General features: G+C 47.3%; 1 protein-coding gene across 4 annotated transcripts in view; it reads right to left on the bottom strand.

The window, feature by feature from the left end:
• Positions 1 to 3,763: 3,763 nt before the first annotated feature.
• Positions 3,764 to 12,789, bottom strand: part of LOC139391972 (homeobox-containing protein 1-like) — a 29,502-nt gene continuing 20,476 nt past the window's right edge. For 3 of the 4 annotated variants that reach the window (XM_071139573.1, XM_071139575.1, XM_071139574.1), the window contains exons 5-11: positions 12,468 to 12,578; positions 10,650 to 10,907; positions 8,941 to 9,097; positions 5,727 to 5,809; positions 5,446 to 5,541; positions 4,548 to 4,666; positions 3,764 to 3,979 (exon numbers count right to left, since the gene is read on the bottom strand). In XM_071139573.1, the coding sequence (XP_070995674.1) occupies positions 3,833 to 3,979; positions 4,548 to 4,666; positions 5,446 to 5,541; positions 5,727 to 5,809; positions 8,941 to 9,097; positions 10,650 to 10,907; positions 12,468 to 12,578 (971 nt within the window). In that variant the 3' untranslated portion in view covers positions 3,764 to 3,832. The remainder of the gene's footprint in view (positions 3,980 to 4,547; positions 4,667 to 5,445; positions 5,542 to 5,726; positions 5,810 to 8,940; positions 9,098 to 10,649; positions 10,908 to 12,467; positions 12,579 to 12,789) is intronic. The other variant, XM_071139577.1, reaches the window with a different exon arrangement.

Here is a 12,789-nt window from a genome sequence, read left to right as displayed (position 1 = left end):
TAAAAAGGAAGTGACCAGGAAGTTTTCAGTCATACACACCATATGTAAAGAGTAGCTTATACTACAATGAGCAGAGGTACTTATAGCACAGCAGACATTACAAGTCATGATTAACAAACACATTTTATGTCGCCAAGAACATTTTTTTTTTAGAAATCAAACCTGTAGACTACAGACTAGCTTATCTGGGTTTCAGAGAATAGTAGACTTGAGTGGTTAATGTATGTTGAACAGAGAGAGAAAAAAAAGGGACATAATTAACTAATTATAATTAGTTACTAATACATAATGTTCCTTTGATTAATAGAGACATTCATTGACAAAGAAAGACGAGTAGACGGAAGTATATAGAAGGGAACCCTGGGCTACCTTGGCTTACTGACATTAAAAATAAGACATACAGTTGAAGTCGGAAGAATACATACACTTAGGTTGGAGTCATTAAAACTAGTTTTTTCAACCTCTCCATACATTTCTTGTTAACAAACTATAGTTTTGGCAAGTCGGTTAGGACATCTACTTTGTGCATGACAAGTCATTTTTCCAACAATTGTTTACAGACAGATTATTTCACTTAAAATTCAATGTATCCCAATTCCAGTGGGTCAGAAGTTTACATACACTAAGTTGACAGCTTTAAACAGCTTGGAAAATTCCAGAAAATTATGTCATGGCTTCTGATAGGCTGATTGACATAATTTGAGTCAATTGGAGGTGTACCTGTGGATGTATTTCAAGGCCTACCTTTAAACTCAGTGCCTCTTTGCTTGACATCATGGGAAAATCAAATGAAATCAGCCAAGACCTCAGAAAAACAATTGTAGACCTCCACAAGTCTGGTTCATTATTGGGAGAAATTTCCAAACACCTGAAGGTACCACTTTCATCTGTACAAACAATAGTACACAAGTATAAACACGATGGGACCACGCAGCCGTCATACCGCTCAGGAAGGAGACGCGTTTTGTCTCCTAGAGATGAACGTACTTTGGTGAGAAAAGTGCAAATCAATCCCAGAACAACAGCAAATGACCTTGTGAAGATGCTGGAGGAAACAGGTACAAAAGTATCTATATCCACAGTAAATTGAGGGAGGCTTGCATGGGAGGCTTACAAGCCGAAGCCGAAAATGGGAGGCTTACATGCCAAAGAACACCATCCCAACCGTGAAGCACGGGGGTAGCAGTATCATGTTGTGGGGGTGCTTTGCTGCATGAGGGACTGGTGCACTTCACAAAATAGATGGCATCATGTGGAAAGAAAATGATGAGATGTTGCTTCAATATATCCACAAGACATCCATCAGGATGGTCGCAAATGGGTCTTCCAAATGGACAATGACCCCAAGCATACATCCAAAGTTGTGGCAAAATGGCTTAAGGACAACAAAGTCAAGGTGGCCATCACAAAGACCTGACCTCAATCCTATAGAACATGTGTGTCAGAACTAAATAAGCGTGTGCGAGCAAGGATGCCTACAAACCTGACTCAGTTACACCAGCTCTGTCAGGAGGAACTTATTGTGGGAACCTTGTGGAAAGCTCTCCGAAACATTGGACTCAAGTTTAAATTGTTTAAGGCAACGCTACCAAATACTAAACTTCTGACCCACTGGGAATGTGAGGAAATAAATAAAAGCGGAAATAAATAATTCTCTCTACTATTATTCTGACATTTCACATTCTTAAAATAAAGTGGTGATCCTAACTGACCTAAAACAGGGCATTTTTACTAGGATTATAAATGTCAGGAATTGTGAAAAACTGAGATTAAATGTATTTGGCTAAAGGTGTATGTGAACTTCAGACTTCAACTGTACATAATACATAGTAGATGCAGTGAGGAAAACAAGTTAAAAAAAGACGTCCTTTCAACCCATTTTTGCTCACTGGGTGCTCATGTTTTGGCAGAAAACAGTCAATATTATTATATGATATGAAACATTCCTTTGAACAAGCTTTACTACAGAGAAATATTGGACGATTCATCAGCCTCCATCCACCATGTTTGGGTTTACCTGAGATTCCGTTTGTCCCTCAGGGTTGGACTCTTAACACTGACCAGACTACTTGATCGATCACTTGACGGATCGATAGATTGAGCCCAAAGTCTAACAAAGGTTACTAAGATCAGGTCAGACATTCAAGCGAGCAGAGAAAGGCGGATATTATCATGCTGATGTTATCTTAAAAACACTATCGTCACAACAAAGATCAACCAAACTCAGCCTCGCTTGCTTCAACCAAACACACCGGACTCACCTTATCATCAAACACACCTGACCTGCAGGTTGAAAACATTCCTTCCTCCCTCCACTTAGCTCCAGTTCCATTTTACACAACCACTCGTCAATACCTTTTAAAAAGAAAAATCGCAAATACATTTTTTAAAGAAAGGCTTTTAGCTTATAGAAGGGCCGATAAATCCGCTTACCGGTACAACCCTCTTCCTTCAAAGGAGTTGTTTTTTTCCGTTTAAGACAGTCTTGGAATGCACTATATATATATAGAGAGATAAATATTGCCATTACTATAAAGCATGATTACCGTATACATACAGTGGCCTCCCTACCACTAGAGGCACCAGAGCAACCTGTAGCACCCTTTCCACTATTAACTCTGACTGTCATAGCCCCTGAAGACCTCCAGGGGAACAGACACTCAGAGCAGTCATAACCCCTGAAGACCTCTAGGAGGACAGACACTCAGAGCAGTCATAACCCCTGAAGACCTCCAGGAGGACAGACACTCAGAGCGGTCATAACCCCTGAAGACCTCTAGGAGGACAGACACTCAGAGCAGTCATAACCCCTGAAGACCTCCAGGAGGACAGACACTCAGAGCAGTCATAACCCCTGAAGACCTCTAGGAGGACACTCAGAGCAGTCATAACCCCTGAAGACCTCTAGGAGGACAGACACTCAGAGCAGTCATAACCCCTGAAGACCTCCAGGAGGACAGACACTCAGAGCAGTCATAACCCCTGAAGACCTCTAGGAGGACAGACACTCAGAGCAGTCATAACCCCTGAAGACTTCCAGGGGAACAGACACTCAGAGCAGTCATAACCCCTGAAGACCTCTAGGAGGACACTCAGAGCAGTCATAACCCCTGAAGACCTCTAGGAGGACAGACACTCAGAGCAGTCATAACCCCTGAAGACCTCTAGGAGACACTCAGAGCAGTCATAACCCCTGAAGACCTCCAGGAGGACAGACACTCAGAGCAGTCATAACCCCTGAAGACCTCCAGGAGGACAGACACTCAGATCACTCATAACCCCTGAAGACCTCCAGGAGGACAGACACTCAGAGCAGTCATAACCCCTGAAGACCTCCAGGAGGACAGACACTCAGAGCAGTCATAACCCCTGAAGACCTCCAGGAGGACAGACACTCAGAGCAGTCATAACCCCTGAAGACCTCCAGGAGGACAGACACTCAGAGCAGTCATAACCCCTGAAGACCTCCAGGAGGACAGACACTCAGAGCAGTCATAACCCCTGAAGACCTCCAGGAGGACAGACACTCAGAGCAGTCATAACCCCTGAAGACCTCCAGGAGGACAGACACTCAGAGCAGTCATAACCCCTGAAGACCTCCAGGAGGACAGACACTCAGAGCAGTCATAACCCCTGAAGACCTCCAGGAGGACAGACACTCAGAGCAGTCATAACCCCTGAAGACCTCCAGGAGGACAGACACTCAGAGCAGTCATAACCCCTGAAGACCTCCAGGAGGACAGACACTCAGAGCAGTCATTTTTCTTTTCTTAAAAAAAAATCCCTTATATATGTAAAAATCCACACTTTAGTGACGTTCTTCTCCCATAGGTCACTCCTCATCCACAGTCTCCCTTTTCGATTCGTCAGCTTTGTGTTCCAGGACCTGAGGGGCGGGGCTAGGAGGGGGAAGGACATTGACGGCAGCCAATGAGGAGGGGTCTTGTTGATCAAGGTCCTTCCTGGATGAAATCTCTTCCTGTGAAGGAAATAGGTATTCATTTATTAAAACAGTTGACTCCCGATACATGCAATTCAGTTCATTGTTTCAGGGATAGTTTAACAAATCGCTGACTGAATCGTTGATTCACTGACTCACCTGCTCTGAGAATCGTTGATTCACTGACTCACCTGCTCTGAGAATTGTTGATTCACTGACTCACCTGCTCTGAAAATCGTTGATTCACTGACTCACCTGCTCTGAGAATCGTTGATTCACTGACTCACCTGCTCTGAGAATCGTTGATTCACTGACTCACCTGCTCTGAGAATCGTTGATTCACTGACTCACCTGCTCTGAGAATCGTTGATTCACTGACTCACCTGCTCTGAGAATCGTTGATTCACTGACTCACCTGCTCTGAGAATTGTTGATTCACTGACTCACCTGCTCTGAAAATCGTTGATTCACTGACTCACCTGCTCTGAGAATCGTTGATTCACTGACTCACCTGCTCTGAGAATCGTTGATTCACTGACTCACCTGCTCTGAGAATCGTTGATTCACTGACTCACCTGCTCTGAGAATCGTTGATTCACTGACTCACCTGCTCTGAAAATCGTTGATTCACTTGCTCTGCGTAGTCATGGGGCTCCTGCTCCTCCCCGTTGGAGTGACAGCTCGGGCTGCGAACCTCGATACCATGACTCTCCAAGATGGCCGCCTCTGAGGGCGCGAGAGAGGGGAGGAAGGAAAGAGTAAGGAAGGTAAATAGCGAATGAGAGTGTGGAACTTCTTGCGATCTATTTCCAGTCTACAAATTATTTGCAATTATGTTCTGGTCCCGCAAACCATCCGCTTTCGGAAAAAACATACCGCGGCTGAATCTAGTTGATGGTCCCTGATGTACAACTTGGTGTGGCGTGCGAGACTCGGCGTGGCGTGCGGACTCGGCGTGGCGTGCGGGACTCGGCGTGGCGTGCGGGACTCGGCGTGGCGTGCGGGACTCGGCGTGGCGTGCGGGACTCGGCGTGGCGTGCGGGACTCGGCGTGGCGTGCGGGACTCGGCGTGGCGTGCGGGACTCGGCGTGGCGTGCGGGACTCGGCGTGGCGTGCGGGACTCGGCGTGGCGTGCGGGACTCGGCGTGGCGTGCGGGACTCGGCGTGGCGTGCGGGACTCGGCGTGGCGTGCGAGACTCGGCGTGGCGTGCGAGACTCGGCGTGGCGTGCGAGACTCGGCGTGGCGTGCGAGACTCGGCGTGGCGTGCGGACTCGGCGTGGCGTGCGGACTCGGCGTGGCGTGCGAGACTCGGCGTGGCGTGCGAGACTCGGCGTGGCGTGCGAGACTCGGCGTGGCGTGCGAGACTCGGCGTGGCGTGCGAGACTCGGCGTGGCGTGCGAGACTCGGCGTGGCGTGCGAGACTCGGCGTGGCGTGCGAGACTCGGCGTGGCGTGCGGACTCGGTGTGGCGTGCGGACTCGGTGTTGAGCATCAGAGATTCTCACCTATATTAGCCCGCCTCTTCATCTCCTTCCGGCGGTTGGCGAACCAGTTGTACACCTTCAGAGCCGTGACACGCTCAAACTCAGACAGCTTGCCTCCTGGGTAATGACAACAGGGAAAAAAAAAAAAAAAGATGAACAAGTGAATATATTTAATTGGGTGAGCTGCTCTCTCGTCATGATAAAATGAGAGCCTTTTTAAACATGGGATTCGATTGACAAAGCAGACATTTGAGAGACAGAAACAGATTGATTACAGGTGTTGCCAAACAAACCAAACTGACCGGGTTTCTGGATGACTGAGTTGCAGGCGTTAGCGATCTCCTCTCTCTTCGCCTCGTCAGGGTACTGGTTCTCCATGAAGAAACTTGATAGCCAATAAGAAAACAGAAAGAGGAGTCCTTCCTGCCCATGACCATAACCAAATCTCAAACTCTCATCATAATGGAGGCGGGAGAAAGACACCATCCAGCCAATGAGAGTGCAGCTACATCAGCCTAAATCAGGGCCATTAACCAGAGCAAACTAGACACTCATTGAAGCGGGACAGTAGATGTATTTGTGGTTCTGGCAACTGGACCTTTTTTGGAACACCATTATTTTTGTCTTACTGAGATTTACTGTCAGGGCCCAGGTCTGGTCTCTCTCCATGCCCCTCCCCCCTCTCTCTCTCTCCTTTTCTCTCTATGCCCCTCCCCTCTCTCTCTCTCCTTTTCTCTCTATGCCCCTCCCCTCTCTCTTTTTCTCTCTATGCCCCTGTCTGAAAAAGAATAACTTCACAAAATGTAGGAGCAGCATTTTTCTCCGTCTCTCCCTTCTCCATGCCTCCCACCTCTCCCTCCATGCCTCCCACCTTCTCCCTGCCTCCCACCTCTCCCTGCCTCCCCCTGCCTCCCACCTCTCCATGCCTCCCACCTCTCCCTCCATGCCTCCCACCTCTCCCTCCATGCCTCCCACCTTCTCCCTCCATGCCTCCCACCTTCTCCCTGCCTCCCACCTCTCCCTGCCTCCCCCTGCCTCTCACCTCTCCATGCCTCCCACCTCTCCATGCCTCCCACCTCTCCATGCCTCCCACCTCTCCCTCCATGCCTCCCACCTTCTCCCTGCCTCCCACCACTCCCTGCCTCCCACCACTCCCTCCCACCTTCTCAATCACAATAACCTCTACAGTACCGTCCTTCAGTGACTCTAAACTAGCCCATAAAGGAGTAGCAGCACTGCAGTGTTATTGCGTAATTCATAGAGCTGTGGGATGGTGTGGCTTGTCTAAGTGCCTGTGTATTTCTCATTACTGAGAGTGCCCTCTGCTTAGAAATATCACAGAGTCGTCGATCGCTTATATTAGGATATGCCTTGTTTAAAAAAAAAAACACACAAAACAGACTGGTTATAAAGAATCTGTTAAGATACATACTGGGCTCTGAATTAAATGAATTAAATGTTTTAAAAAAGTTAAGAGGAGCACCATATAAAATTTAGGAGCAGCAGAAAATGTTGTTTTTTTAACAATTTATTGAGATATTAACTATATGAATTCTAGCTACTTTCGAAGGACATGTTGTAACCTAGAAACAAAATACATTAGTCGATTATGAAAGCTAAAATGTTTATACAAAACACCTGTCGGGTGAAATTACAAAAGCCACGTGTAAATAGTAGGTTTCAGTCTAAAAGCACTGTTTTCCTATTGAGTCTCAACACCTTGAAAATTGTACACTGTCTCTTTAAAAAAAAAAAAATGGCGGGTTTGTGATGACAACGTGCAATGACAAGAGATCTGTCATACATTCATTGCTATCGAAGAAAGTGTGTTGCTATGACCATTGATCCCCTTTCTTTCCCGCGGCCCCTCAGCTCGCCAACCGACGAGTGAACACGACTGAACAAAGTGTAAACAGATGGTTAACGATGGCAACGCGCGAGCAGTTTTAAAAAACGGACCACGACATGGTTTATACAGTAATATACAGAGCATTCGGAAAGTATTCAGACCCCTTCACCTTTCCCACATTTTGTTACGTTACAGCGTTATTCTAAAATCGATTAAATATCAATTTTTCCTCATCAATCTACACACAATACCCAATAATGACACTGCAAAAACATCCACATGAACCTTAATGTAACAGAGTGAATTCCACGTGGCATGCTGCAAACAAACACCTGATGAGATCAAAGTGTTTTTGGTTTTTTTTTGCAGTGAAAGAGAACCACAAAATGACACACCTTGATAATGAAATGATTTAAATAGTAGTTTATTCTTCAGGTTGGCAGTAGTAGGTTGGGAGTGGTCAGTAAGCAGGGGTGAAAGTACACTTTATCCACATTAAAATGACCCCTCCTAAATTATCTGATCACAGTCACCACATCCGGCATGACTTAAAAATCCCCATCAGCCTCAGCAGCAGGACTAGCTGTACAGCTGTGTGATGTGGTGGCGAGAGGTGACACCTTCTATAGCTGATTGAGCCGTCTAGTCTGGAGTGTCGGCTTAAATGACTCAAATATACATGCACTGTAGGTCAGATCTTTTTTTGACCTGATTGAGCTAGATAAATGGCGCAACCGTGATGCTATCGATATTTTGTCATATATGCGACCAAATTGATTGGACTTCAGAGCCTTAACAAGCCCAATGTGTCCTGGTTAGGGGAAGGCTGTCATTGTAAAATAAGAATTTGTTCTTAACTGACTTGCCTAGTTAAATAAAGGTTAAATAAAATACAGTCGACATGATTCAATGACAAGGTGACATTGTTAGGGCAAGTCAGTTAAGAACAAATTCTTATTTGACAATGACAGCCTACCCCCCGACCAAACCCTCCCCTAACCAGGACGACGCTGGGCCAATTGCGTGCCGCCCTATGGGACACCTGATCATGGACAGTTGTGATACTGCCCGGGGATCAAACCAGGCCTCCAGCACTGAGATTCAGTGTCTTAGACCGCTGCGCCACTCGGGAGTTAAATTAGAAGCCTTATCACAAACTTCAATAGACTCAACCACTTTTATTGTTTAGTGCTGGGCTTGGACAAAGGCCTGGACAACCCATAGCTCTCCAGCATAGCTCTCCAGCCCAGACCAGGGTTGGGGACCACTGGCCCTAGTAGAGTAAAGCACTCATCAGACTCCGAAAACATGTCCACACATCAGTGTTCTAGATTATTGGACAGTTGGCTTTCATGCTTTTCCGAATTCTCAGTGCGGCTCAAGCAATTTCGCCAACCCATTTCAAAAATGATCACACCCGTATTGATCAAGCCACACCTCACCAACCACCAAAACGGGAGCAAACATACCTTAAAAAAAAAGGCACCATTTTGGAAAAACGTTGTCATTCAATACAAACCGCCGCGCAACGTAGCAAACGTTGAAGCGAAATGAACGCACCCCTAAAAATGTTTTGGTGACAGAATCACAACCACCATCGGTTAGTGCTGGGTGGAGAATCTGTTGTCAAGGAAACCTGACCCAATCGGGGTCTGTGATTGGCTCACCTCTCCATGATGGACTGGCACTCCTTCCTCCAGGTGAACCTGCTTCCCCTCCGCAGCCTAAGAGGACCGCCAACCATCCCGCCCCTCTCCCCGGGGCTGACCCCCGTCCTCCAATCAGGCTCCTCCTTCACCAGGGAGCGCATCGACAGGGTAGCACCTATAGCGGGTGCCAGGGAGGGAGAGATGACATTAAAAACAACGGAGGAGAAAACATACTAAATATATTTTTTAAAACATTTAAAAAGATCACTGATTACAACTAGTAGCCTGATAGCAAAATAAAATAGTTATTGAAGAAAGTATAAAACGGTTTCAAGTCAACATTTACGATACACAGTAAAAACCCACACATCAGGAGGGCAGACAGTGCATTCGGAAAGTATTCAGACCCCTTGACTTTTTCAACATTTTGTTACATTACAGCCTTTTTAAAAAAAAAGCATTAAATTGTTTTTTCCCCTTATCTACACACACAATGAGAAAGGCAAAACAGGTTTTTAAAAAACGAATAATAACATGAAATAGCAAATTTATATAAGTATTCAGAACCTTTACTCAGTACTTTGCTGAAGCAACAGAGGCAGCGATTACAGCCTCCAGTCTTCTTGGGTATGACCCTACAAGCTTGGCACACCTGTATTTGAAGAGTTTATCCCATTCTTCTCTGCAGATCCTCTCAAGCTCTGTCAGGTTGGATGGGGATCGTCGCTGCACAGCTATTTTCAGGTCTCTCCAGAGATGTTCGATTGGGTTCAAGTCCGGGCTCTGGCTGGGCCACTGAAGGAAATTCAGAGACTTGTCCCAAAGCCACTCCCGTGTTGTCTTGGCTGTGTGCTTTGGGTCGTTGTCCTGTTGGAAGGTGAACCTTCACCCCAGTCTGAGGTCCTGAGAGCTCTGGAGCAGGTTTTCATCAAGGATCTGTATTTTACAGGATCTGTATCCTGACTAGTCTCCCAGTCCCTGCCGCTGAAAAACATCCCCACAGCATGATGCTGCCACCACCATGCTTCACCATAGGGATGGTGCCAGGTTTCCTCCAGACGTGCCGACTGGCATTCAGGCCAATCTTGGTTTCATCGGACCAGAGAATCTTGTTTCTCATGGTCTGAAACTCCCAAGAGGGCCGCCATGTGCCTTTTACTGAGGAGTGGCTTCCGTCTTGCCACTCTACCATAAAGGCCTGATTGGTGGAGTGCTGCAGATATGGTTGTCCTTCTGGAAGGTTCTCCCATCTCCACAGAGGAACTCTGTCAGAGTGACCATCGGGTTCTTGGTCACCTCCCCGACCACAGCCCTTCTCCCCCATTTGCTCAGTTTGGCCGGGCGGCCAGCTCTAGGAAGAGTCTTGGTGGTTCCAAACGTCTTTGGAAGTTGGGGGTTGGTTACCTGGCTGTGAGGAGGCTGGTTACCTGGCTGTGAGGAGGCTGGTTACCTGGCTGTGAAGAGGCTGGTTACCTGGCTGTGAAGAGGCTGGTTACCTGGCTGTGAAGAGGCTGGTTACCTGGCTGTGAAGAGGCTGGTTACCTGGCTGTGAAGAGGCTGGTTACCTGGCTGTGAAGAGGCTGGTTACCTGGTTACCTGGCTGTGAGGAGGCTGGTTACCTGGTTACCTGGCTGTGAGGAGGCTGGTTACTTGGTTACCTGGCTGTGAGGAGGCTGGTTACATGGCTGTGAGGAGGCTGGTTACATGGCTGTGAGGAGGCTGGTTACCTGGCTGTGAGGAGGCTGCAGTGTACCATGGCAGCAGGTGCATCAGCAGCTCTCTCTGTCTGCCCCAGGTGGTGGAGGCGGTCGCGACTGTAGTGGCCGTGGCGCCCGTGGCGGCGTTGCCCGTCCCCGTGACGTCTCTGTCCCCTCCCCTGGCTGCCCTGGGTCCAGAGCCCAGGTTTTGGCCCAGCCCCTGGCCGAGACCACTGAGCCCCAGGCCCAGACCCGCCGGGCCGTGCTGGCTTTCACTCCACCTCAGCCCTTCAGTCAGGACAAAACCAAACCAGTGGTCAGGCCAACGGCAGATATACGGAGACGTTTTGAGAGTTTTAGCAGAAGCTGACCTCCTAATGACCTGTTTATATGGCTATCAAACAGGAATATAGTTTTTTTAAATGGCAGGCCAGACATAACTTGTTTTATCGCTGAATCATACTGAACGTTGGGGTTCTGTTCTGAACAGGTATTTAGCGCCAAAGCAGCAAATAATTGTAGAATTATTAAAGTGCCTGCTCGTGTAGGAAAAAAAAAAAAAGCGTAGAGAAATGCTAGGCAACACGTTAGCATTAGTATCCACAATTAGCATCTCTGTTAGCGTTGCGATAAGAGTTATCATTGTTAGCCACGTAGGAATGAAAACCAGCACGTCCAGTAACACGACTGAGTACCACAGAAAGATAGCAGCAGTGACAAAGGAGAGGAGATGGTGTGAGGAGGCGCTTATTTCATGCATGTGACTGACATAGGAGAGGAGATGGTGTGAGGAGGCGCTTATTTCATGCATGTGACTGACATAGGAGAGGAGATGGTGTGAGGAGGCGCTTATTTCATGCATGTGACTGACATAGGAGTAAAAACCACTTGTCTGGTGGGACGTAGCCTAAACATTCCATGATTTATTTATTTATTTCATCATTTGCTGACGTAGAATTGAGCAAAACGTTTAGTGTTGTTTAGAAAACCCTCCTAGTGCATGTCTGTGGTTGGTGTTAATTCTCTCATCAGGTCACGATGCTACTCTAGCTTGTCTTAAAAGGGATAGTTCAAGATTTTGGCAATTAACTACTTGTTCTACTTTACCAGAGTCATATTTTTATTTATTTTATTTAACTAACAATTTGTTCTTAACTGATTTGGTTATTTACAATGACGGCCAAACGACGCTGGTCCAAATTGTGTGCCGCCCTCTGGGACTCCAAATCAAGGACGGGTTGTGATACAGCCTGGATTCGAACCAGGGTCTGTAGTGACGCGTCAAGCACTGAGATGCAGTTCCTTAGACCGCTACGCCACTCGGGAGCCCCACTCATAGATATCATTTGTATGTCTCTGTGTGTAGTTTGAAGGAAGTCGAAGGTCGTTTCTGGAGCCATTGCTAACTAGCGTTAGCGCAAAGACAGGAAGTCAACAGGAACAGCTAGCGTAATTGTGTCTTTAAGACACAGCTAGACAGAAACCACATTCATTCAAGCCAGATGACTAACATTATTGATTAGTATCTACAGTAACAGATCTCTTTATCCTACTGTGTCTTTTTTCGTCATAAATATCTCGTCTCCTGATCTCTGTCCTTCACTGAACTCTAGCCAGCCCTCCAGGACTCTGTGTGTGTGTGTGTGTGTGTGTGTGTGTGTGTGTGTGTGTGCGCGCGCTCGTCCGTCCATGTCACAATCCTTGGTCACAGGGACGGGACATAAACTAATGGACAAACAGCTTCCTAAAAGAGCCCATAAACGTGTCATAGAGTCAACATGAACCCTTTCCTCCCCTCCCCGACAGACCCAGCAAACAGTAGCCTCCACCTCCTACCGTGGCTCTTACCTGGGTTGTTCTTCTCTAGCAGGTACCAGCGGTAGAAAGATCTGCGTTTGGAGTCGCTCATCTCCAAGCCCTGCTGCAGCAACCACTGGGAGATGTAACTCTGACTGATACCTAGAGAGAGGAGAAGAGAAAGAGGGGAGGAAGGGAGAGAGAAAGAAAGAGGGGAGGAGAGGAAGAAAGAGGGGAGGAGAGGAGAAAGAGGGGAGGAGAGGAGAAAGAGGGGAGGAGAGGAGAAAGAGGGGAGGAGAGGAGAAAGAGGGGAGGAGAGGAGAAAGAGGGGAGGAGAGGAGAAAGAGGGGAGGAGAGGAGAAGGAGGGGAGGA

Source organism: Oncorhynchus clarkii, chromosome 32 (genome assembly GCF_045791955.1).
Source record: "Oncorhynchus clarkii lewisi isolate Uvic-CL-2024 chromosome 32, UVic_Ocla_1.0, whole genome shotgun sequence".
Taxonomy (NCBI): Eukaryota; Metazoa; Chordata; class Actinopteri; order Salmoniformes; family Salmonidae; genus Oncorhynchus; species Oncorhynchus clarkii.
The sequence above is the reverse complement of the archived record's forward strand: the minus strand, read 5'-3'. Positions and strand labels throughout refer to the sequence as shown.